Source organism: Thalassophryne amazonica, chromosome 5 (genome assembly GCF_902500255.1).
Source record: "Thalassophryne amazonica chromosome 5, fThaAma1.1, whole genome shotgun sequence".
In the NCBI taxonomy this organism is placed as follows: Eukaryota; Metazoa; Chordata; class Actinopteri; order Batrachoidiformes; family Batrachoididae; genus Thalassophryne; species Thalassophryne amazonica.
In genome coordinates, this window is record NC_047107.1 from 96,239,914 (window position 1) to 96,265,070 (window position 25,157).

The 25,157-nt window shown below is 40.3% G+C and overlaps 1 protein-coding gene across 1 annotated transcript in view; it reads left to right on the plus strand.

Annotated features, from left to right (window-relative positions):
• si:dkey-21e5.1 (potassium channel subfamily T member 1) overlaps positions 1-25,157 on the plus strand; it is a 312,548-nt gene that overhangs the window by 252,094 nt on the left and 35,297 nt on the right. The window contains exons 18-28 of the mRNA XM_034170913.1: positions 2,278-2,513; positions 2,873-2,893; positions 10,513-10,726; positions 16,429-16,534; positions 16,690-16,862; positions 19,381-19,452; positions 21,309-21,443; positions 21,659-21,770; positions 23,875-23,976; positions 24,212-24,295; positions 24,379-24,507. Coding sequence (XP_034026804.1) covers positions 2,278-2,513; positions 2,873-2,893; positions 10,513-10,726; positions 16,429-16,534; positions 16,690-16,862; positions 19,381-19,452; positions 21,309-21,443; positions 21,659-21,770; positions 23,875-23,976; positions 24,212-24,295; positions 24,379-24,507 — 1,384 coding nt within the window. The remainder of the gene's footprint in view (positions 1-2,277; positions 2,514-2,872; positions 2,894-10,512; positions 10,727-16,428; positions 16,535-16,689; positions 16,863-19,380; positions 19,453-21,308; positions 21,444-21,658; positions 21,771-23,874; positions 23,977-24,211; positions 24,296-24,378; positions 24,508-25,157) is intronic.

Below are 25,157 nucleotides of genomic sequence, written 5' to 3' on the forward strand. Positions count from 1 at the left end.
ATTAGTGAAGGTTACAAATGATCTTCTTATGGCCTCGGACAGTGGACTCATCTCTGTGCTTGTTCTGTTAGACCTCAGTGCTGCTTTTGATACTGTTGACCATAAAATTTTATTACAGAGATTAGAGCATGCCATAGGTATTAAAGGCACTGCGCTGCGGTGGTTTGAATCATATTTGTCTAATAGATTACAATTTGTTCATGTAATGGGGAATCTTCTTCACAGACTAAAGTTAATTATGGAGTTCCACAAGGTTCTGTGCTAGGACCAATTTTATTCACTTTATACATGCTTCCCTTAGGTAGTATTATTAGACGGTATTGCTTAAATTTTCATTGTTACGCAGATGATACCCAGCTTTATCTATCCATGAAGCCAGAGGACACACACCAATTAGCTAAACTGCAGGATTGTCTTACAGACATAAAGACATGGATGACCTCTAATTTCCTGCTTTTAAACTCAGATAAAACTGAAGTTATTGTACTTGGCCCCACAAATCTTAGAAACATGGCGTCTAACCAGATCCTTACTCTGGATGGCATTACCCTGACCTCTAGTAATACTGTGAGAAATCTTGGAGTCATTTTTGATCAGGATATGTCATTCAAAGCGCATATTAAACAAATATGTAGGACTGCTTTTTTGCATTTACGCAATATCTCTAAAATTAGAAAGGTCTTGTCTCAGAGTGATGCTGAAAAACTAATTCATGCATTTATTTCCTCTAGGCTGGACTATTGTAATTCATTATTATCAGGTTGTCCTAAAAGTTCCCTAAAAAGCCTTCAGTAATTCAAATGCTGCAGCTAGAGTACTAACGGGGACTGGAAGGAGAGAGTATATCTCACCCATATTGGCCTCTCTTCATTGGCTTCCTGTTAATTCTAGAATAGAATTTAAAATTCTTCTTCTTACTTATAAGGTTTTGAATAATCAGGTCCCATCTTATCTTAGGGACCTCGTAGTACCATATCACCCCAATAGAGCGCTTCGCTCTCAGACTGCGGGCTTACTTGTAGTTCCTAGGGTTTGTAAGAGTAGAATGGGAGGCAGAGCCTTCAGCTTTCAGGCTCCTCTCCTGTGGAACCAGCTCCCAATTCAGATCAGGGAGACAGACACCCTCTCTACTTTAAGATTAGGCTTAAAACTTTCCTTTTTGCTAAAGCTTATAGTTAGGGCTGGATCAGGTGACCCTGAACCATCCCTTAGTTATGCTGCTATAGACGTAGACTGCTGGGGGGTTCCCATGATGCACTGTTTCTTTCTCTTTTTGCTCTGTATGCACCACTCTGCATTTAATCATTAGTGATCGATCTCTGCTCCCCTCCACAGCATGTCTTTTTCCTGGTTCTCTCCCTCAGCCCCAACCAGTCCCAGCAGAAGACTGCCCCTCCCTGAGCCTGGTTCTGCTGGAGGTTTCTTCCTGTTAAAAGGGAGTTTTTCCTTCCCACTGTAGCCAAGTGCTTGGTCACAGGGGGTCGTTTTGACCGTTGGGGTTTTACATAATTATTGTATGGCCTTGCCTTACAATATAAAGCGCCTTGGGGCAACTGTTTGTTGTGATTTGGCGCTATATAAAAAAACTGATTGATTGATTGATTGATTGACTTGTGCCAAGTGTGCTGCAGCTCCATTCAGTAGACAGAGAGGTGATGCCGGTGTTGTGCGCTGAATCTGGCACAACACAGGCTGCAAAGCAGACACGGGCGGTGTGAGTGGCCCCCGTCGGCGGTTAACAAGCTCGTTAACGAGCCTGCAGACTTAATAAGCGCAGCGGAGGCAGAGAGCGGGAGAGGAAGAACGGCGCCCACTATCGATGTCGTTGCTGATCTGAGCACACAGATCTGTATCTCACATTCATTGCAGCTTACTTTTGGATGTTGAAACCAGGACGTATATAAGTAACATTACTAACAGATAAAATCAATTTCAATGCGGGATCCGTCTGAAGGCGGGAGCGCGTCGTCTTGTCCCTGACGTCATGGAAATGATACGGCTGTACAAACTGTTTTCACAGAGGGCTAAATTTTAGCTGCAAATTTGTCATTTTTAAACGAAGATTTCTCCGCTGAATTACAAATTTGGGCTTACAGATTTACTTTACTGCATTCACAAGGATCTTATAAATACATATCAGATATTTCTTTCTGAAATCTGACCACATTTATTTCAATGCAGGTCTACTTTAACTGTGGCCGGCAGTTATTGATTTATCTGGCAGTCAGAATGCAGCTTAATTAAGAGTTGGGACCATTCTGAACGTTTGCCTTTCAGGTACGGCGTGTGTCTGATCGGTGTGAAGAGGGAAGACAACAAGAGCATCCTGCTGAATCCCGGCCCACGCCACATCATGGCTGCCACGGACACCTGCTACTACATCAACATCACCAAAGAGGAGAACTCAGCCTTCATTTTCAAACAGGAGGAGAGGCACAGCAAAGGCCTCCCAGTTACTGGACTCTATGACGCCCCCTCAAGGCTGCCCGTGCACAGCATTATCGCCAGCATGGGTGAGTGTCACATAAATACCTGTAGAGTCAAGTTTTAAAAAAAAGAAACTGGTAAAAAAAAAACAGGGTGATGTTTGTCGTGATGGGAACAGAGCTTTAGGTTGAACACTGAATTGGCTGAAAGTGTTTCTGTGTAAGAAGAGAAAATGGATGCTTTTTTTTTTTTTGGCCTTTGGTTACACAGAACTTAAAACACTGGATTGCACTCAATGAACATTTTTCTGTCGTGGCTGCCTTGATGACATGCTTTCACTGACCCTTAAAGCATGATGTTTACCTACATGCTTTTATTTATTCATTTATTTTTAACATTCTTGGCTGACATTTTTGTGTTGTGCTTTTTCTTTGACCTATGAAAGTTGATCAGGCTACTTCATATGGTAAGTCTGAGCACGATGCACTACCTTTTTTTAATTTTAAATATTCCTGAGTTTTAATGGATGAGTATACTTTTCAAATTTCATACTATCATGAACTGTATGATATCTTATCTGTATGGTGTATTAAAAGTGATATATGTGTTGTACATATATCGTGCATATTGTCACATATACTGTATTTTCTAGAGTATAAGTCGCAGGTTTTTTGAAAAGTATGAAAAAAAGTGCATCCGGTGTAAAGCCTGTGCCAAATCAACATGCAAATCTACCTCAGATTTGTTGTAGCAACCCCACAATAGGGCAGTGCAGTCTCGTTTGAATCCCTGCGTGATATCATGGGATTTCACCACATATGGGGACAACCAGCACAGACACGACAGAAAATCCCCGGGCGGAATGTAGGAGTTTCAGAGCAAACCATTCATCCCAGCTCTGTAAACGTAAAAGCATACTCGCTGTCACCTAGCAGACATGCCGGTTTAAGACATGCCGATTTAAAATGGTTTCAGCTGAAACCCTCATCCTCTGAATGGTTTGTGCTGACACTCCCACACTCTGCCCGGGTATTAGTCTCTCCCCACAAACAGTGTCACTTCTAATGGAAAAATGGTGAACTGCTTTTTTCAGCTGCAATCATCGAAGCAGTCGTGAAAGTGACTTTTTTCGGTTCCTAGTGGAGAAGGGAAGATGAGGCAAATGGAAGAAGTTGTGTCAGTAAGTGTTAGCCTACACAGGTTACCAGAGAAGCTGCGTTCTCTCTCCTGCAAAAACCGCCTCGTCACATTAGAGCTCTGGGTCATAAACAAACCCCAACACGTCTACTTTCCACTACATCGTCACTTTTTTCTTTGCGTTTCTACTTTGTTTGTGTGTAATTTGCCTAAAAACTCAGAGACAGTGCCATGTTCCTGCTGGCGACAGATGAGGGCTGTCCCCAGATGTAGAAAAATTGCGCCAATACATGCAGTGGTTCGCACACTTCTGCTAATCGCGAATTAGCGAAGCTAACTTTGTTGTTAGTGGATTAGCTTTTCAGCTAACTTTGAAAACCATCATTGGACCAATTACCTTCTGCTAAATTTAATTCCTCTAACTTTCAGTCTGCTAATGTTTTATTTTTTGCTGCCATAGTTAGTAAAGCCAAATAGACATAAACATTTGTAAATCCTAAAAACATACATGTTAGTTCCTGTCTGTTTTTTTGCAGCAGTCAAGCAGCTGTGAGGAGTTGAGCTCAACCCTACCCCAGATGAAGGGGCCTCGCTGCCAGGCTGCTACAAAAAAGTAATTTATATTTAACATACAGTGCCCCAGACATGTGGCATAAGTAGGGTTGGGTATCGAGAATTGGTTCTTTTCGGGTATCATTAAGAAATAATTCGATCCACCGACATCAATAGCCTTTTTGCATAACGATTCCCTTATCGATCCTTCAGAGCGGCTGTTGTTTTTGGGAGTGTTTGTCGGAAAAATGATCATGTCTCCACGTTGATTACAGAACCCCTGCAGGGTCTGTTATCAACCGTTTCTGCAGCACAGCTCTGCTTTGAAGCCTGAAGCAATGAAGCATTGATCTGACCCGCTGCTTCATTGGTTCTTTGTTTTATTTCGCTTTATATTAATTTTTCCCCGCTAAAACCCCAAAGAGCATATGTTTGTGAGTAATATTTACCTTTTTTTTATGTTAAACCGAGCTGTTATGGTCTTCTGAAACAGTTGATAGATGTATTTCACAGCTTAAAAACAGGACCGATGCTAACGCGTTAGCATGTCTATGGCATTTTCAATGTTAAAGTTAGCATTAAGCTGTTCGCATCTCAGCACGTTTGTGTGTTTTCTGTATAATAATTAATGGCTCAGCGTTTGTTGTCATAAAAGTAAGATTTTTTAAATTTATTTTTGTTTATATATTAATAATAATAGCAACAACAATAATAATAGTAATAATAACTAATAATGCTATAATACAATTTTAGAGAAAGAGACAAAAAGAACCTGATTAAAAACACAACAGAAAATACAAAACCAACTAACAATGAACATAAATAAATATATAAATAAATAACTGTTACCTGTGAACACCTACTGACTCTTACACCTCCACTTCATCCCTGTCTTATTTAAGTTTAATGACAATTTGTTTCAGCCAAACCATATTTTCAATTTGTTAATTTCTTCAGTGATTTCTTACAGAACTATCTGCCAAGTTAGAAAACTGCTGCTCCTAGTAAGAGCAGAATACTACTGGAATGAATTTGAATAAGGAAAGTTGTTTTTTTCTCACCAAAATGGATGCTGCACTCACTGCAGTTTATTGTCTGGAATAGGCCCATATTCCATCTCAGAGTTTCTAGAATTCACACATTTTCGGGGGGGGGGAAGCAATTTTGGGTTACAGCTTTTTTTTGTTTTTCACCACTTTCATCCTGAATATGTCAATCGTGAGTCACTTTTGTGCGGATTAACTGGGACTCACTAACTGGGACTCATGTCTTGTTGAGAGAAAGAAACGAGAATCGTCCTCCGTTCTGTTCACACAGCTCCAAATGCTGTGCCGCTCTCTGCCGAGTCAAGTTAGAATGATAGAGTCCAGTTGGAATTAATAAATTCAAAGAAAAACACCATTTAAATCAATTGGCACCTCTTTCCAAATGTTGTAATACAAACAAACTGCAATCGATCAAAACATTTTCCTCCCAAAATGAGATGTCCTGCGCTGACATGCAGCAGCCGGCTGGGCTCAGCTCAGAGGTATGAAGAGACATTCATGCCAAAATGAAAGGAAATGCTTTTGACAAAAACTACAGATTTTATTTTTAATTATGTCCAGAGATCAAGGATACAGTGACCAATTTCATATTTATTTACTTTAAGACTCAATAAAATGTTGTTGACATAGAAAATCTGTAAAGCCTACTTTTAGTACACAGAAAAGTCACAGGAGGTATCGATAAAGGAATCAATAAGGAATCGGATCGATAAGCAGAATCGATAATGGCATCAATACGAGGTCTATTAGAAAAGTATCCGACCTTATTATTTTTTTCAAAACCATATGGATTTGAATCACGTGTGATTACATCAGACATGCTTGAACCCTCGTGGGCATGCGAGAGTTTTTTCACGCCTGTCGGTTACGTCATTCGCCTGTGGGCAGTCTTTGAGTGAGGAGTCGTCCACCCGCTCGTCGATTTTTTTCATTGTTTAGGAATGGCTCAGAGACTGTTGCTTTGTTTGATAAAAAATTTTTCAAAACTGTAAGGCACAACTGAGTGGACACCATTCAATAAATTCAGCTGGTTTTCGGTAAAAATTTTAACGGCTGATGAGAGATTTTGGTCTGGTAGTGTCGCTTTAAGGACGGTCCACGGCGCCTGACGGCGATCTGCACATCGAGGCGGCAGTGTCTCGCCGTTTCAAGTTGAAAACTTCCACATTTCAGGCTCTGTTGACGCAGTAAGTCGTCAGAGAACAGAGAACTTTCAGAAGAAGTCGGCATGAGGAGTTTATTCGGACATTCCATTGTTAACGGTCATTTTGTAATGAAAGAACGTGCGGGCAGAGTCGCATGTCGGGCTGGACCCGACCGCGGGGGGTCGCGGCAGGAAAAACACCTCCGTTGGAAATCTTAACGGGCAAGTTGGAACATGCCCAAGCTGTTAAACAATTTCTCAGTTACTCACTTGTTGAAAGCCATTAAAAGCCGCCTGAATTCTACAAATGGTTTTCAACACGGAGGTGTTTTTCCTGTCGCGGCGCACACAGATTTGCCGAGTCGTCACGGAAACGACTCGGTGAATTTGCGCGTACGTCTTTCATTAAAAAAATGTCCTTAAACAGTGGAATGTCCGCATAAATTCCTCATGCCGGCCTCTTCTGAATCTTCTCTGTTCTCTCACGATGTCCTGGGTGAATTAAGCCTTAAATTAGGATGTTTTCAGCTCGAAACAGGCCGACGACAGCGCCTGGAAGCGCTGCAGGACGTCCCGCTCCGTGGGAAGTCCTTACACCGACAGAAACACCCCATAATCTCTCATCAGCCGTTAAACTTTTCACAGAAAACCAGCTTAATTTCTCGAATAGTGTCCACTCGGATATTCCTCACAGGTCCAGAAAAAATTTTGATAAAGCAACGCGCGCCGTCTCGAGCAGCGTGTGAAACAAAGGAATTCAGCCGAGAGGGCGGGACCACATCTCACTCAAGGCCTGCCCACAGGGAAATGACGTCACCGACACGCGTGAAAAAACTCACGCATGCGCACGAGGGTTCAAGCATGATTGGTGTAATCGCATGTCATTCAAATCCATATAGTTAAAAAAAAAAAATAAAAGGGTTGGTTTATTATCTAAGAGACCTCGTATTGATAAAATCTTATTAATACCCATCCCTTGGCAGAATACATCAAAAGCAAAGCAGTTTTCACTCATGGTTATGATTTATAAACAAACTAATTCCAGACAGTTTACGACATTAACGTCTACTGTCATTTTTACAAAGTGAAAATATCACACATATCTTTTAGTTTTAAAGTAATGCACTAATTCTGAAGGTTTGAGCATTAACACACAGATGCCAAAAGGCATTATGTGAAAATGAGCCTCTCTCATCATTGGTTGGTTGGTTTATTTATTTGTAAAACCAACACACAAGTTACTGTCACGTGTTTGTTGGTTTTTACAAATAAATGTGGAAATGTGCTCCATTCTCAAAACAGTATAAGAAAAGCAAACAGAGCTCATGTTTCCAGACATACAGCGGGACAAAAGGTGCTGCCTCATCACAGCTGCGTAGTTGTGCCGAGAGAGAGAGAGAGAGAGAGAGAGAGAGAATTGTTGAAGCTTTGTAGCTTCGTTGTATTTTGCGCTTCATAATGTGCCACACATTTTCAATGGGCAACAGCTCTGGACTGTAGGCAGGCCACTCTAGTACCCGCACTCTTTTATTACAAAGCCACGCTGTTGTAACACGTGCAGAATGTGGCTTGGCATTGTCTTGCTGAAATAAGCAGGGATGTCCCTGAAAAAGATGTTGCTTGGATGGCAGCATGTGTTGCTCCAAAACCTGGATGTACCTTTCAGCATTGTTGGTGCCATCACATATGTGTAAGTTGCCCATGCCATGGGCACTAACACACCCCCATACCATCACACATGCTGGCTTTTGAACTTTGCGCTGGTAACAATCTGGATGGTCTTTTTCCTCTTTTGTCCAGAGGACACGATGTCCATGATTTCCAAAAACAATGTGAAATGTGGACTCATCAGACCACAGCACACTTTTCCATTTTGCATCTGACCATTTCAAATGAGCTCTGGACCAGAGAAGGTGGCGGCCTTTCTGGATGTTGTTGATGTATGGCTTTCACTTTGCATGGTAGAGTTTAGAGTTTTAACTTGCACTTGTAGCTGTAGCGATGAACTGTTAACTGACAATGTTTTTTTTTAAGTGTTCCTGAGCCCACGCGGTAAGATCCTTTACACACTGATGTTGGTTTTTAATGCATTGCCGCCTGAGGGATCGAAGGCCACGGGCATTCAGTGTTGTTTTTCGGCCTTATTGCTTATGTGTAGAAAGTTCTCCAGATTCTCTGAATCTTCTGATTATATTATGGACTGTAGATGATGGAATCCCTAAATTCCTTGCAATTGAACGTTGAGAAACATTGTTCTTAAACTGTTGGACTATTTTTTCATGCAGTTGTTCACAAAGTGGTGATCCTCACCCCATCTTTGCTTGTGAATAGCTGAGCCTTTTGGGGATGCTCCTTTTATCCCTAATCATGACACTCACCTGTTTCCAATTAGGTGTTCTTTGACCATTCATCAGCTTTCCCAGTCTTTTGTTGCCCCGTCCCAACTTTTTTGAAATGTGTTGCAGGCATCCATTTCAAAATGAGCAAATATTTGCACAAAAACAATAAATTCTATCAGGTTGAACATTAAATATCTTGCCTTTGTGGTGTATTCAGTTGAATATAGGTTGAAGAGGATTTGCAAATCATTGCATTCTGTCTTTATTTACATTTTACACAACGTCCCACCTTCAATGGGATTGTAAAAACTAAGAACGCACCTGTACATAAGTATTCACACCCGTTACTCAGTACTTTGTTGATGCACCTTTAGCAGTAATTACAGCCTCAAGGCTTCTTGAATATGATACCACAAGCTTGGTGCACCTATCTTTTGGCAGTTTTGCCCATTCCTCTTTCCGGCAGCTCTCAAGCTCCATCAGTTTGGATGGGGAGCATTGGTGCACAGCCATTTTCAGATCTGGCATTCACACCAAAGAGTTCAATATTTGTCTTCCCTTACCAAAAAATAGTACTGATAAGTATAAAAAAAAGTAAACTAGAAGTATACTTGAAACATACTTGCATATACTACTTTTTGGTAAGGGTTATCAGACCAGAGAATTTTGTTTCTCATGGTCTGAGAGTCCTTCAAGTGCCTTTTGGCAAACTCCAGATGGGCTGCCTTTTTCTTTTACTAAGGACTGGCTTCTGTCTGGCCACTCTACCACACATGTTCTTGATGTGGCTTCAACAATTAACACTTATCATGAAACCCAGAGCAGCTGTGTGCAGCACAAACGTAAACAGAGAGCCAACAGCAACACTTACCACAATCTTTAAGCAGCTTTCTTTCATGATGGCTCACAAAATGACTCAGTCATTTGGAAAATAATTACAGCTTTTAAAAATCAGATTTGTCATGATTTTCCCCTTGATGTAGTGATTTTGGCTCTTTAAAAAATGTAGGACACACAGCACTATTGAAAATGCATTAATTTTAACCCTTATTAGGAACCAGACAGGGCTGCACGGTGGCTTAATGGTTAGCACTGTTGGCTCACAGCAAGAAGGTCATGGGTTCAATTCCCACCTGTGGCCTTTCTGTGTGGCGTTTGTGTGTTCTCCCTGGGTGTGCGTGGGTTCTCTCCGGGTGTTCCGGCTTCCTCCCACATCCACAGACATGCAGGGTGAGTTGGAAACTTTAAATTGTCTGTGTGTGTGTGTGTGTGTGTGTGTGTGGTTGTGAATGTGTTTGTGTGTGTATATGTGGCCCTGCGTCAGATTGTCATCATGTCCAGGGTGTACCCCTCCTCACGCTCTATGACTGCTGGGATAGGCTCCAGCCCCCCGCAACCTTTAATTGGAGTAAGCAGTTGAAGATGAGTGAGTGAGGAAGCAGTCGTGCACTTCACAAGGGGCTGTGATGTCATCACTTCAGTACTCTGTACACCGGTGCGACTTATACGCCAGAAAATATGGTCAACACAAAAGCTGCATGTCAATTCTTGTAGTTATGAATTAGTTATTTTACTGTTCTTAAAGCAATACATTTTCTCCTCGAGGTCAAACAGCTCAACAAGGAGTAGGATTTGTCTGAGATTGCAGTGCCAATGTCTGAATACATTTTTTTTCCTGTATGCAGGTCAAATATTCATGCAGGCCTTAATTTTTGAAACTTATATCCTATAAGCCGTTCATTTGAAAAGATGCAGCTTAACGCTGGTTTCTCATCACATTATCGTAAATTTTTATTTATTTTTATTTTTAATTATTACGATTTAAAATTTTCTTGTGTTCAGTCACTTAAACTTTTATTATTTTCAGGCACTGTAGCCATTGATCTGCAAAATCCCGATCCGCCCAAAGAAAGTGACAAGTTGACCTTGCCGACAGAGAACGGCGCTGAGAGCCGCCGGCCGAGCATTGCACCTGTCTTAGAAATAGCAGACTCATCAGCCATTCTACCCTGTGACCTCCTCAGCGACCAGTCAGAGGATGAGACCAACCAATCAGACGAGGAGGGGTCAGTCGGGTCAGAGTAAGTTTTGATACAGAGCAGTGTTCAAGTTTTTAATCGAAACAGGTTTTGTGCTTTTGATGTCCAGAATGTCATCATTATAAAAGAATATTGTCCGATACAGTTACCGATGTTCTTGTCTTAACTGTTGTTGAGGAGGATGGATGGACTTGAAAGTTCTTTGCAATACGTGTTTAATGGGGTTGTAGTTTAAAAATGTGACCGTGAAGCTGCATTTAATTGATTCTCAACATTCACTTGTCAGGTGGTTGTCAAACACTGAAATATTCCTCATCTATTTTTATCCTTTTCTCTCTATATAGTTTTATTATCTGTAATTATCTGGACAAGTAGTCATTGAGAGAGTGGGTCTTCAAAATTTCAGCAACTACTACATATTCATAGTGTTGAAATTTTAGATTGTGATAGATATACATAAAGTCCCACCAATCTTATTTTAGGCCATGATGATATACAGTGAGGAAAATAAGTATTTGAACACCCTGCGGTTTTGCAAGTTCTCCCACTTAGAAATCATGGAGGGGTCTGAAATTTTCATCTTAGGTGCATGTCCACTGTGAGAGACATAATCTAAAAAAAAAATCCGGAAATCACAATGTATGATTTTTTTAAATAATTTATTTGTATGTTATTGCTGCAAATAAGTATTTGAACACCTACCAACCAGCAAGAATTCTGTCTCACACAGACCTGTTAATTTTTCTTTAAGAAGCCCTCTTATTCTGCACTCTTTACCTGTATTAATTGCACCTGTTTGAACTTGTTACCTGTATAAAAGACAACTGTTCACACACTCAATCAATCACACTCCAACCTGTCCACCATAGCCAAGACCAAAGACCTGTCTAAGGACACCAGGGACAAAACTGTAGACCTGCACAAGGCTGGGATGGACTACAGGACAAAAGGCAAGCAGTTTGGTAGAAGACGACAACTGTTATGATTATTTATTAGAGAGTGGAAGAAACACAAGATGACTGTCAATCTCCCTCGGTCTGGGATTCCATGCAAGATTTCACGTTGTGGAGTAAGTATGATTCTGAGAAAGCTCATAACTACACAGGAGGACCTGGTCAATGACCTGAAGAGAGCTGGGACCACAGTCACAAAGATTACATTAGTAACACATGATGCTGTCATGGTTTAAAATCCTGCAGGGCAGCAAGGTCCCCCTGCTCAAGCCAGCACATGTCCAGGCCCATTTGAAGTTCACCAGTGACCATCTGGATGATCCAGAGGAGGCATGGGAGAAGGTCATGTGGTCAGATGAGACCAGAATAGAGCTTTTTGGAATCAACTCCACTTACCATGTTTAGAGGATGAGAACAACCCCAAGAAAACCATCCCAACCATGAAGCATGGGGGTGGAAACATCATACTCTGGGGGTGCTCTTCTGCAAAGGGGACAGGACGACTGCACCGTATTGAAGGGAGGATGGATGGAGTCATGGATTGCGAGATTTTGGCAAACAACCTCCTTCCCTCAGTAAGAGCATTGAAGATGGGTCATGGCTGGGTCTTCCAGCATGACAATGACCCCAAATACACAGCCAGGGCAACTAAGGAGGGGCTCCGTAAGAAGCATTTCAAGGAGTGGCCTGGCCAGTGTCCAGACCTGAACCCAATAGAAAATCTTTGGAGGGAGCTGAAACTCCAAACCTGAAAGATCTAGAGAAGATCTGTATAGAGGAGTGGACCAAAAAAATTTGTTTTTTTTTTGCCTCCTTGCTCACGGCCGAGACGGTCGCATTTTTCTCTTCTCCCTCCCTCCTTATCTTTCCTGCTTCTGTGGCGTGTTGTTTGTGAGGCTGTCAGCTTTGCTCTTCTGGAAACAGCAAAAATGGATCTGTTTAAGTGGTCTCTGAACGCAATTGACACTATTTTTTCTACAAGACATTCGGGAGCGGAGGACCCGAACTGCCTGTCCAGGCTGCCCCACATGATTGATTCGATTGGAAGGAATTCATCCAGATAGTTGAACTATATTAATGACAAGTCTGTCATTTGTACAAAGTGAAAATATAATTTTAAATTTTGATTTTAAAATAATGCACTAATTCTGAAGTTTTGAACATTAACACACACAGATGCCAAACTGCATTATGGGTAGGCTGACCCTCAATTTCAATTCAATTAATTAATTTATATATAAAATGAATTAAAAGATTAAAAAGCATAGTAAAAGAGTAAAAAAGTAAAAAGCATAGTAACATACATCCCCAATTCCAATGAAGTTGGGACGTTGTGTAAAATGTAAATAAAAACAGAATACAATGATTTGCAAATCCTCTTCCACCTATATTCAGTTGAATACACCACAAACAAGATATTTAATGTTCAAACTGATAGACTTTATGCAAATATTTGCTCATATTGAAATGGATGCCTGCAACACATTTCAAAAAAGTTGGAACAGGGCAACAAAAGACTGGGAAAGTTGATGAATGCTTAAAGAACACCTAATTGGAAACAAGTGAGTCTCATGATTGGGTATAAAATGAGCATCCCCAAAAGGCTCAGCCGTTCGAAGCAAAGATGAGGCGAGGATCACCACTTTGTGAACAACTGCGTGGAAAAAAATAGTCCAACATTTAAGAACAATGTTTCTCAACGTCCACCATCTACATCTCACCATCTACAGTCTATAATATAATCAGAACATTCAGAGAATCTGGAGAACTTTCTACACGTAAGCGGCAAGGCCAAAAACCAACATTGAATGCCCGTGACCTTCATCCCTCAGGCGGCACTGCATTAAAAACTGACATCATTGTGTAAGGGATCTTACCACGTGGGCTCAGGAACACTTCAGAAAACCGTTGTCAGTTAACACAGTTCATCGCCACATCTTCATGTGCAAGTTAAAACTCTAACATGCAAAGCGAAAACCATACATCAACAAAATCCAGAAACACGACTGCCTTCTCTGGGCCTGAGCTTATTTGAAATGGACAGATGCAAAGTGGAAAAGTGTGCTGTGGTCTTATGAGTCCACATTTCAAATTGTTTTTTGGAAATCATTGACGTCATGTCCTCCAGACAATAGGAAAAAGGCAATCCAGATTGTTACCAGCGCAAAGTTCAAAAGCCAGCATCTGTGATGGTAGCTTGATTTTGTGATTTTGGAGCAACACATGCTGCCATCCAAGCAAAGTCTTTTTCAGGGACGTCCCTGCTTATTCCAGCTAGACAATGCCAAACCACATTCTGCACGTGTGACAACAGTGTGGCTTCATAGTAAAAGAGTGCGGGTACTAGACTGGCCTGCCTGCAGTCCAGACCTGTCACCCATTGAAAATGTGTTTTGCATTATGAAGTGCAAAATATGACAATGGAGACCCCGGACTGTTGAACAACTGAAGTCGTACATCAAGCAAGAATGGGAAAGAATTCCACCTACAAAGCTTCAACAATTAGTGTCCTCAGTTCCCAAACACTTACTGAGTGTTGTTAGAAGGAAAAGTGATTTAACACAGTGGTAAACGTACCACTGTCCCAGCTTTTTTGAAACGTGTTGCAGGCATCCATTTTAAAATGAGCAAATATTTGCACAAAACCAATAAAGTTTATCAGTTTGAACATTAAATATCTTGTCTTTGTGGTGTATTCATTTGAATATAGGTTGAAGAGGATTTGCACATCATTGTATTCTATTTTTATTTACATTTTACACAACGTCCCAATTTCATTGGAATTGGGGTTGTAATATGCCAGTATGTAATATGCCATCCAGTAGATGGGCCAAATACAAAGAATACTGCCATCTACTGGATGGCAGTGTGAATGATGCCCGGTTATATCACATGGTTGTTGCTGCCTGACTGAATCACAATTTAACAAACAGAATTTTCAGTATTGCAAATGCCTTTTTTTAACAAATGGAAAAAAATTGACATATTTTACAAATACACATTTATTTGTAAAAACCAACACACATGTTAAGTTTTGTGTTGATTAAATGAATCAACCAATCAGTGATCACAAGCTCAGTTTGCCCATTATGCAGTTTGGCATCTGTGTGTGTTAATGTTCAACATTTCAGAATTAGTGCATTATTTTATGTTGACTTTGTACAAATGACTGAGTTGACATTAATGTAGTTAAACTATCCAGAATAATTTGCTTTAAAAATGAAAACTGGCTGGACAACTGTACGGGGTATTGACCTTTGCTTATTTAATGACGCCCACTTCCGGTTTAGGCCCCACCCACTACCAGTACAGATACGGATATAGATAATTTAGATGGTTGAAGAACTACAGATATAGAATACATAATGATAATCACAGCTTTTGTAAATTGCAGCTTCGAATCCTGTGAGTGGCACTTATTTTTCATTTAACCATGGTTATTTAACCGCAGGGTTCTGTATTGCATCTCCTTTTATTATTTATATCAGCCCAGTGATATTCACTAAATATACAGCTGGTTTTTATTTTATTTTTCTCCACGTCAGCGGCATGATGTGGTGCAGCATGTTCCAGCTGCTCGGACTGTGTTTGTGCTCGCGCACGATGGTTCATGGTTCCCCATTTCGTGTTTGGTTTGTGGATTTTCTTCCAGTTTCTGTGTCTTTCGTGTTACGTGTGAAGGGACCTTAATACTGGTCAATGCATTACTGCTGACAAATGCAGTACAACAGATATGTTTGTGGACTGCAGTTGATACTGATTATTAATTAGTAAGGATGTGAATGGTACAACAACTCACAATTCAATTCGATTACGATTCGTAGGGTGACAATTCGATTTAGAATCGATTTTTCGATTCAAAGAGCTATGAGAAATAGTTATATTACTTAAAAAATGTTTATGTTTAAGAAAATGTAGCTTTACAAGGTTAATCAAGTGATTCTAGATGTAAATTTACTTATCTGCTTTGCTCGTTCAGAGTTGGCTGGCAGTTTAGCGAAGTGCTGGTCAGTAGTCGGCAGATACCGCTGCTCTCCTCTTTTAGCTCCGGGTGATGCCGTAGCATGTGGGATTGCAGATTTGAAGTGTTTTCGAAGTACTTGACTTTCATTTTGCAGATTTTGCACACTGCATAAGTCATGTCAAGCTCCTTCTTACGCAGCAAATAATAAAATCCAAAATGCGCTCAAACATTTGCCTTCAGCAAAGATGGTGCTGGCTGAATTAGCTCTTCGTCCGCCATGCTAAGCTGCAGCTCACGAATGTTTGAAGCACGCCGGACCCTCCCCTCGCGGGGACGCTGTAGTACGGAAGCCATTGCCTGACAAGCAGTACACGCAGCAAGTAAGCAAGAAAATGTTTAAAAATGCTTTTTAAAAATCGATTCTTGGATTCAGAATCGTAATAAATAAGAATCGTGATTCGGACGTGAATCTATTTTTTTTCCGACACCCCTATTAATTAGTCATCTGCATAAGGCATGAGCTGAATATATTTAACAACATAAAATGGTGAAAATAATAGCTTGAGTGATCCGCTCAGGGTGACTTTTAATTGTAAGTTTTACTAATGCATGATTTAAAGTTATTTGACAGGAATTTCAAACAAAACAGGTTCAGTGAGGTGTCTTTATCAGCACAGAGGTCAGCAGAGAGGTTGGTGTATATCCAGTATTTAATGAAAAATCCTTAATGAATAATTAATGAAAAAGCTGTCCCAAACTCTCTAATTCCAAAAGGGAGGGTTGTTACGTAAAGTACACTGTTTCTTTACTTGTTTTTCTTCTGTCAGTTTTGTGAAAGGTTACCCCCCCAACTCGCCTTACATCGGCAGCTCTCCAACTCTCTGCCACCTCCTACCACAAAAAGCTCCCTTTTGCTGCCTCCGTCTGGATAAGGTGAACTCACATGCAGTTAGCCACAACAGCTCATTCTTACAACATTCAGACAAGTATTACATCAGCTTTGTTCTAACCTTAAATTATTTAAAGTATACAGAAAACAGTCTTCATCAAAATCCTGGTTTACATTGTGTTGAATATTCTCCATGCAGGGCTGTACACATAGCAGCTTTGAAGATGCCAAAGCGTACGGCTTCAAGAATAAACTGATCATTGTCTCTGCTGAGACGGCAGGGAATGGTCTCTACAACTTCATTGTTCCTTTGCGAGCCTACTATCGGCCTAGAAAGGAGCTCAACCCCATAGTGCTGCTGTTGGACTATCCGTAAGTCTACGTTTCCTTCAGCCCAGCATTTGTTTCATTAGAAAGTCTGTTTCTCACACAGTCAGGAGACTGTCAACATCGCATGATTTGTGTACTTAGATTCACAATATGCCTATACATTATATGGCATAGATGGCATAGTCTGTTGATTCTCTGACCTTAATATTATGATATCGGTGTGTCTATTTTAAAGAATGAAATAGTCCCATAATACAATAGCAGTGGTGGCCTGTCAGGGCCAACAAGGTCTTCTGTGCTGCCTTGATATTGTCAGAATCAGAAAATGTATTTTTCTAATTTACTATTTTCATTCATGTTGCATGCATTTTCCAACAACTGTTTTGGTTATTTATTTATTTTTTTATTAACATGTATTTACAGCAGTGAAATGACTGCTACTCGGAGCTGTGCAGATCAGCTTATATAGAAGAGAGCTTTGTTTTATCCAATCAAATTTCCACTTGTTGTCTCCAGAGGAGAAAAAAAAAATCTCTTTTTGACAGAATCCCTCTGCTGGTTGTAGGAGCTGGCCTGAAAATTTGTAGACCTCTGGTTAGAATCACGTACACGCAACCTGTCTTTGTCCTTGGACAAGAGACATTTGCCCCCGTCACTCATAGCAAGAATGTGCCGGAAGCATGCCCAATACAGCAAATATTGCCATAATCCGATGCAGTCAGGAGGAAAAGAGGAGTGGTCTGCAGTGTCGGAGCGCAGACAGACTGCCTCATCCACACCTGTCAGATCACATCCAGAGCATATGTAGATGACACAGACTGCTGTCAGATGGCCAAAAAAGGTGCTGTAGACTGCCTGATCTCCAAATGTCTGTATTGCAGACTGGAGTGCTGTTTTCCTCACATGCACGTGCACGAGGCTGTAATTATCACTCAGCTGCGCATGTGTGTGTATGCATAACACTGCCAGTAAGCATGCACATGGGGCCCACGTGCGCGCACCTGCCACTAGGCAGCTTCACTCCAAAGTATGGTGGCATTGGGCCATGCAGTCCCTCAGACAGAGCGCCTTTCCATGGAAATTTCTTTTTTCTTGTTTGCACACTTCAGTAGCGGACATTATTATACATGGCATGTGAAGGTCATGCCGGCAGCGCTGTGAAAACTGACCAAACAGCGTTTTTTACTGCATCTTTCTGCTGATACATGACTAAAAGTGGCGCATTTGTCGCACTGTTGGCTTGTCATATAGTCCTGCGGCGTGGCGCTCACAGGACACACGTGCCCTGTCAGACAGATGTGACATTCAGATCACCTGCTGTGTGTCCACATGAACTGACAGTCTATTTCAGCTGGGACAGCCTATCAGTGAGCATGCTGTGCGCGCTCTCCACCCCTTCGCAAAAGCGTTATATGTTTTTATGTATTTCCACGTGAGGACAGCAAGCACACACACACAAGTCATGGTGGACAGTAAGGTCCTGTCTGTCAAAACATGGTACTTGTTCTGCGGCTATGACATCCAGGACCAGAGATCTTAACAGTTGCTGCTGTTGGCAGCCAGCCACACCCCCTGTCCATTCAGCGCACAGACCAAGGTGTTACTCTGTGATCAGATGACAGGCACCTCGCCTGTGGTGGGACGGGGGGGTGCACACACCGCATGTGTTGTGGTGGGGGAGCACGTGAAGCACACGTGTTGTGGGGGGAGCAGACACTCTGGCAAACCACATGTTCCCTTGGCAACTCCACAGTCGTGGGGGCACTTAGACAGAGCCAGCTCAAAAGTGGTCGCCTGCTTACTGTTTTCTTTCTGACAGCACGAATGGCCACACAATTCCTAAGTGCTCCGCGAGCAGTATTAGATGTTCATGTGTGTCACCTGGAATTTGGCCGACACCTGCTGCGAGAGTGATTGAATGGGCTCTCATCGGGCACTCTCTGTCTTTCAACCAGTTGTGTGCATGAATGGTTGTAACGATAGGTGTTGAGGCGTTGGTGGCAGCTCCGATTTTTCACAAATGGCATGCAGTTCCTTCTTCGTGCGCTAGTTGGCTTCAATCGTGTTATGTGTGAAGGGGCCCTAAACGATGCACTTCTCTCTCCGCTTGGGACTTTATTTCAAGAGAGATACAAAAATGTTTTTCCATTTTGATAAATGACCATTTTGTCTGCATAATAAAGCCCATTTGTGTCATTAGACATGTTTGGAAGTCCCATGTTTTTCTTACACGGAGAATATAGCTCTTTTCTCTAACTCGCTGTGTTTCATTAGTTTAAGCTAAATGTCCACAGAAGCCCATTCAAATAAACTGCACTTGAAACTTGGTAATGAGATACCCTCAGGTGTTTCCATAGCAACCACATAAAACCTCCCTGTGTATTTGAAATAAAGGCGTATTTTCCATTTGGTGCTTCATAAGCCAATAATTATTAGTGCATCTGCCCTTTCCTAATGGGAAAGTGCATTTCAGGAAATGATTTCGGCAAAGTCACCAGGGATGTTTTGTAAAGATAATTAGTATGAGATGCTGATTTGTGGTGTTTTCTCTTTCCTGCAGACCTGACAACCACTTCTTGGAAGCCATTTGCTGTTTCCCAATGGTTTACTTCATGGCTGGCACTATTGACAAGTATGATGAAACCCGTTCATTTGAATTATTCATTTAATGATCATGTTCACCATCGGGGCAAACGTTTCCATTTTTAGCACAGTCACTAGCAATTTAATTCAATTCAGATTATTTACATACTACCGAACAACAACATATGTGGTCTTAAAATGCTATACACAAAGTGACTTCAAAAATATGTAACAAAATTAATAAATAACAGTGGGCTATAGGGTGTGTGAAGTCTGTGCGAGTGTTGATGAAGGTTCTGGGGTCAACAGTTTTGACCAGCTGGACCTCCTGCTGGTTTTCAAGCTATTTCACAACTCATCAAAATAATCTTCTCAGTTTTATAAATTTTGCTAGCACTAATGTACTGCTTACTGTTGGTAGTATCACAGGTCATAGTTGATCCGTGATTCCTGCGGACATGGATTGGCATGCATATGATCTATGGATTATTTGCAAAGTTTCCATAATAGTGTGAGGTACAGAAGTATTGTCATGATTGTTTTCAAAGTAAAAACTGCGTAAACCTTGATGCAGATATCAATTAAATCTAACTGTGAGCTGATTGTGAGCAGAGAATAAAGCTGCATGTTCACATGAACAGAGCGTGATGAAAGCATACGGTCTGTGTCACTTGGAGTTCCTCACACTCCATGCACATCATGCATGTCATAGTCAAGAAGTGCAATAAATACTAAGAACGATCAGGAAGAGGATGATGAAAAGAGCGCACGGCTCACACTGAGATCGATCAGTGAGTGTGTGCTGTGAAACCAAGTTCAGAGAAAAAAATCCCTTTCAGACTTTGTGGTATTTAACCTGAACGTGCCGTAGACATAAAGTTGTTGTTATTAGTAGCCTCTCACCAGACAAAGTAGATATCCTGAGCTTTTTGTAAAAGAATTTGAAGTAATGACCTCAGGTCTGGCTTGCGTTCTTTCTTTCTTTTTTAATTACTTTTTTATGTTGACAAAGGCATTTTATTCATGAGTATTAATATTGGAATTTAATATAACAAACTATTTTAATACATGAGAATCATCTTTTTTGGGATTCGTGACACCCTTACTTACTATTTATTTTGCTATTTCATATTTTGTCAAATATATGTTGTGGCTGTTCTGTCTTGATGGTTATAGCAGATGATCACTCCACTGCGTTTGGTCTACTTGAGGTTTCTTCCTATAATCAAAAAACACTGGGGGATTTTTAATTTTGAACTTAAAGATTTTACTAGTGTGCTTTCCCATGGAATGGGTAACATCTCTACCAGGTATTCCCAAAGTTAATAGTACTGGGGACCATTCTGAAACCTGAAAATGTTCTGGGACCCACACGTTATTGACACATGAGAAAAGTATTTTCATATGGATGTATTACGTTAAACAAGGTCAGACGAGAATAACAGCATAACACATCATTTACTGTAAGTCCCATGGCTTTGTTTTATGACTTTTGATTACATTTTAAAATGTATCAATTTTTCTTTGGTTAATTCATTTTTTTTTCAACAAAATTGAAATTCAGAGGCATTTAGGTTTATTCAGTTTTAATGACCGCTCATCAGCTATCTGGCCCGCACTTTGCAAATCACTGGTCTGGACCTTACTTTTAAATAGTGCCTTGAGGTAACTTATTTTATGGTTTAATACTGCATATGTAACCTGAGTTGCTTCATCCCTCACTGACTGGCTGTGGGTAAAATTATTAAATGACATAAATATATTCATTTATTGTATCTGTGCAGATGAGACCTGGAAAAAACAACCACAATTAAGTATATGGATATTCCAACACTGATGATGAATATTTACTGACCTGTCAGAATGAAATATTACAAATAGCACTGTTGTTTCTCACTGAGACAGCTTGGACAACCTGCTCCAGTGTGGCATCATTTATGCTGACAACCTGGTGGTTGTGGATAAAGAAAGTACAATGAGTGCTGAGGAAGACTACATGGCAGACGCCAAGACCATTGTCAATGTCCAGACTATGTTTAGGTAATGCACTGGCTTTGATACATGACATAATGAGAGTTTGATCAGTTGTCTTTTATTAAATTTCTTATTCATATACACTTGAGGAAATACATGTAGTGTGCCAAAATGCAACACAAATTCTGAAAAAACTGCTCTGAAGATGCACTTTTATTTAGCAACCGAAATTAAATGCATCATCCTCAAACTAAACATTTAATCTCTGCCGTTGCTCTCAGATTGTTCCCCAGTCTCAGCATTATCACCGAGCTCACCCATCCATCCAACATGAGGTTCATGCAGTTTCGAGCAAAGGACTGCTACTCCTTAGCACTTTCCAAACTGGAGAAGGTGAGCTGTTACAACAGGGGGAGGGGAGGAATTACAACACTGAGTCGTACAATTCACATTACCCCAATCACTCACACAAGGGCAAAAAATAAATCAATGCCTCAATAAGTCAATAAAAATAAGAGTCCTGTTCAGAATTATTGGCAGCCTTGACTTTGAAGTTTTGTTTTTTTGTTTTATTTTGTTTTTAAAAAGAAGGCCAGTGGAAGGGCAGAGCATAGATTTGATCTATTTTGTTTTATAAATTATATTTTTTGTATTATCCCACTTCACCATGAAGCTTTCTAATCGATAATACAAGAAATAAACATTACATCCAAAGAAGCCTGTAGCTCATTCAGAATTCAGTTTTTGAGAACTGCCTCCTACAGACAGATTTACCACACAGTGTGTATGTCTTAATGTTTGAGGTACATGAAATTCTAAACATATTCAGTAACTTGGAAATCTTAATGTATCAATCCCCTGACTTGTCTAAAGAAAACTGGCTGTAAAAGTGATGATTTACTGTAAATTTATCCAGTAACAGTCACATGTACTTTTTATGTCTGTATTGTTTTGTTTAATTTTAGTCTGAAGTCATTATTTGTTGCTGTTCAATAACTCTACACATTTTATTAAATATTCTTAGACTGGCGTCCTGTCCAGGGTGTACCCGGCCTCTTGCCCTATGACTGCTGGAATAGGCTCCAGCCCCTCTGTGACCCTTGACTGGAATAAGCTGGTATAGAAAATGAATGAAATAAATGAATTATATTTGTACTACACTGATTAATTTGCATTTATTTTTAAACATATTTTAATTTCTGTACTTTAATTCAGGGGTGCCAGTAATGTTGAGCAGGACTGTACTGCCATGACTGACCTCAACTCAAATGTGATTATGCACTACCGGACTCTGATTCTGATTCTGATCCGGACTGTGGATTTTGTGGCCATTTAAATTTAATATTGAAAAGCCCATTTGGTGTACATTTTGCATAATATCTCAATGCCTCAATAACTCTCCTTTTTCTGTTATGGATTTACCTACACCACCAAAACTGGATGGAGGTTCCAATTTTATGCCTGTTTGTCTGTCTTCCAGTTATCAGTCAGAAACCAAGTGCCAACAAGCAATGGCAAATAGTAGAGATAACCATTGTTCTGTGAAAATGATCTGAAAAAGAATTCAGAATCTGAAAAGGTTGAAAAAAAAACCCTGACAAAACCACAAAAACTTTGATTCAAGTGTGTGAATTAAATACATACTCCTGACATTTGATCACATCTAATTTATCTTAGGAAAAGCCACTTCTAACAGGACATTGACCTTGAATTTTTTTTTCAAGGTCAGATGTTGTGGAATTGGAAACTAGTGTTGGCGGAGATTTGCGCTCTACGAGTGCTGTGCTGTAGTTAAATGATTTCTCTAAGCTTGGTCTACATTTAAAGAAACATTAATTGGATCTGCTCCACTAGTTAATAGTTTCCTCCTTGGTTCATATCCCACACTTCCACCAAGTGTCAAGAAAATCACTCAGTAGTTTTTGTGTAATCCTGCTAATAAACAAACCAACCAAACAACAAACAAAGAAAACATAATCTCCTTGATAAAGGTAAAAAATAAATAAATACATTAAATATAGGCATATGTAGAGTGCTAAGAAGGGATGAGATTCAGTTTGTTGGTGGAAGTACAAGTATACGGTTCCCTGAGTGCAGTTAATCATATCATTTCACTTTTTCAAAACATTTCTCAAATGATAAATCTTTTTGTTCATTATATCTCATTTTTAGCAGTAATTGTAAATGAATAACACCTAAAAGGTTTGTAACATGCAGAGCGTAAGAGCAGCTGATTAAGCTGTCTAGTAAATATTTATATTGTGGCTGTGTTCTAGATTCTTCAAACCAGGCTTCTATCAAATATCTTGATCAGTTAAAATGACATTTCACCTCTCATGTCTGTTATTTGCAGACTCCTCCTTGTGTCTCTCATGTTTCCTTGTTCTGGTACTTTAAGTGACACCTGCTGTAGAACCCGTCGTCTTAATTAAGTGTGATCAGGAATCGTGCAAACACTTGATCGTGTTCTGAAGTCTCTTTTTGTGTTTCTCTCCAGATAGAGCGTGATAAGGGCTCCAACCTGGCCTTCATGTTCCGCCTGCCGTTCGCTGCTGGCAGAGTGTTCAGTATTAGCATGCTGGATACACTGCTTTACCAGGTGGGGCAACTGAATTATTTGCTTGTTTTTATTTACTTCAAGTCGTCATAAAAGGCATCAAGAATTATTTTTGCAGGTCTTTCAAATCTGTGCAGGTAGAGCAGCCGAACCTGTAGAGCAGCTAAAGCAGCATGTTGTGGTTATATGGTCCTTAGATATTTTTAAAACAGGTGATTTCAGCCTGACCTGTCTGGTAAAGTTTAAAACTGCAAATCTTTCCCTTTCGCTTTGGCAGTCATTTGTTAAAGACTACATGATAGCTATTGCAAGACTTCTCCTCGGTCTGGACACCACGCCGGGCTCTGGATACCTATGTGTCGTAAGTAGGAACGCTGCAGCATCCATTCGTGTCCTTAATGAGTTACAGTAAAATGGCTGATGTGTTCTGGCTGTTCTTGTCAGATGAAGATCACAGAGGAGGACCTTTGGATCAGGACTTACGGCAGACTCTTTCAGAAGCTTTGTTCGTCTAGTGCAGAGATTCCGATAGGACTCTACCGCACTGAGTCACATGTGTTCTCCATGTCTGAGGTAAGTTGAGTTTGATACAACGCTCCTATTTGAGCTTGGCTTTTTGTTTCTGCCATTTCTTTTTTGGGGTGGGGGTGTTTTGTTCATCTGTGTGGTCGTTGTTCGCCTACAATAAGCTTGGCAGGTGGCTGCTAGCTCTGCTTAGCTACTGCTGATAACTTGTATTCGTCTTCGCAAAACTATTTTAGCATCACACCAGTGGCAGCTGCATTCGCAACACGACAGAGTTTTATTGTGTTGTTATTATTGACACAAGACTAAAAGATGACATTTCCATGAATATTATGTTCAACGAAGTCAGACAGATGAAGACCAACACATAATGTAAATCCCACTACTTTGTTTTATTCCTTTGATCACATTTCAAAAATTAATTTTGAATGACCTTGAATGACCTAATCTTGCATGAAAAACTGAATAGTTCTTCCCTGTCTGTGATTCTTTGCTAATAAGAAAGCAGTCATAGGTTTGGGGACACATACAGTGTTTCCTTGTTAAATGTCTTTTTTTTTTATGTGTGATTTATTTGTAGAATTGCACTACTTTCATAAAAAACAATCAACAAATTTTAATGAATCCTAATAGAAATTTGTTTACAATCAAGGAAAGTATCTATTAAATTTGGATTGTGACTTGGATGTTTAGTTGGC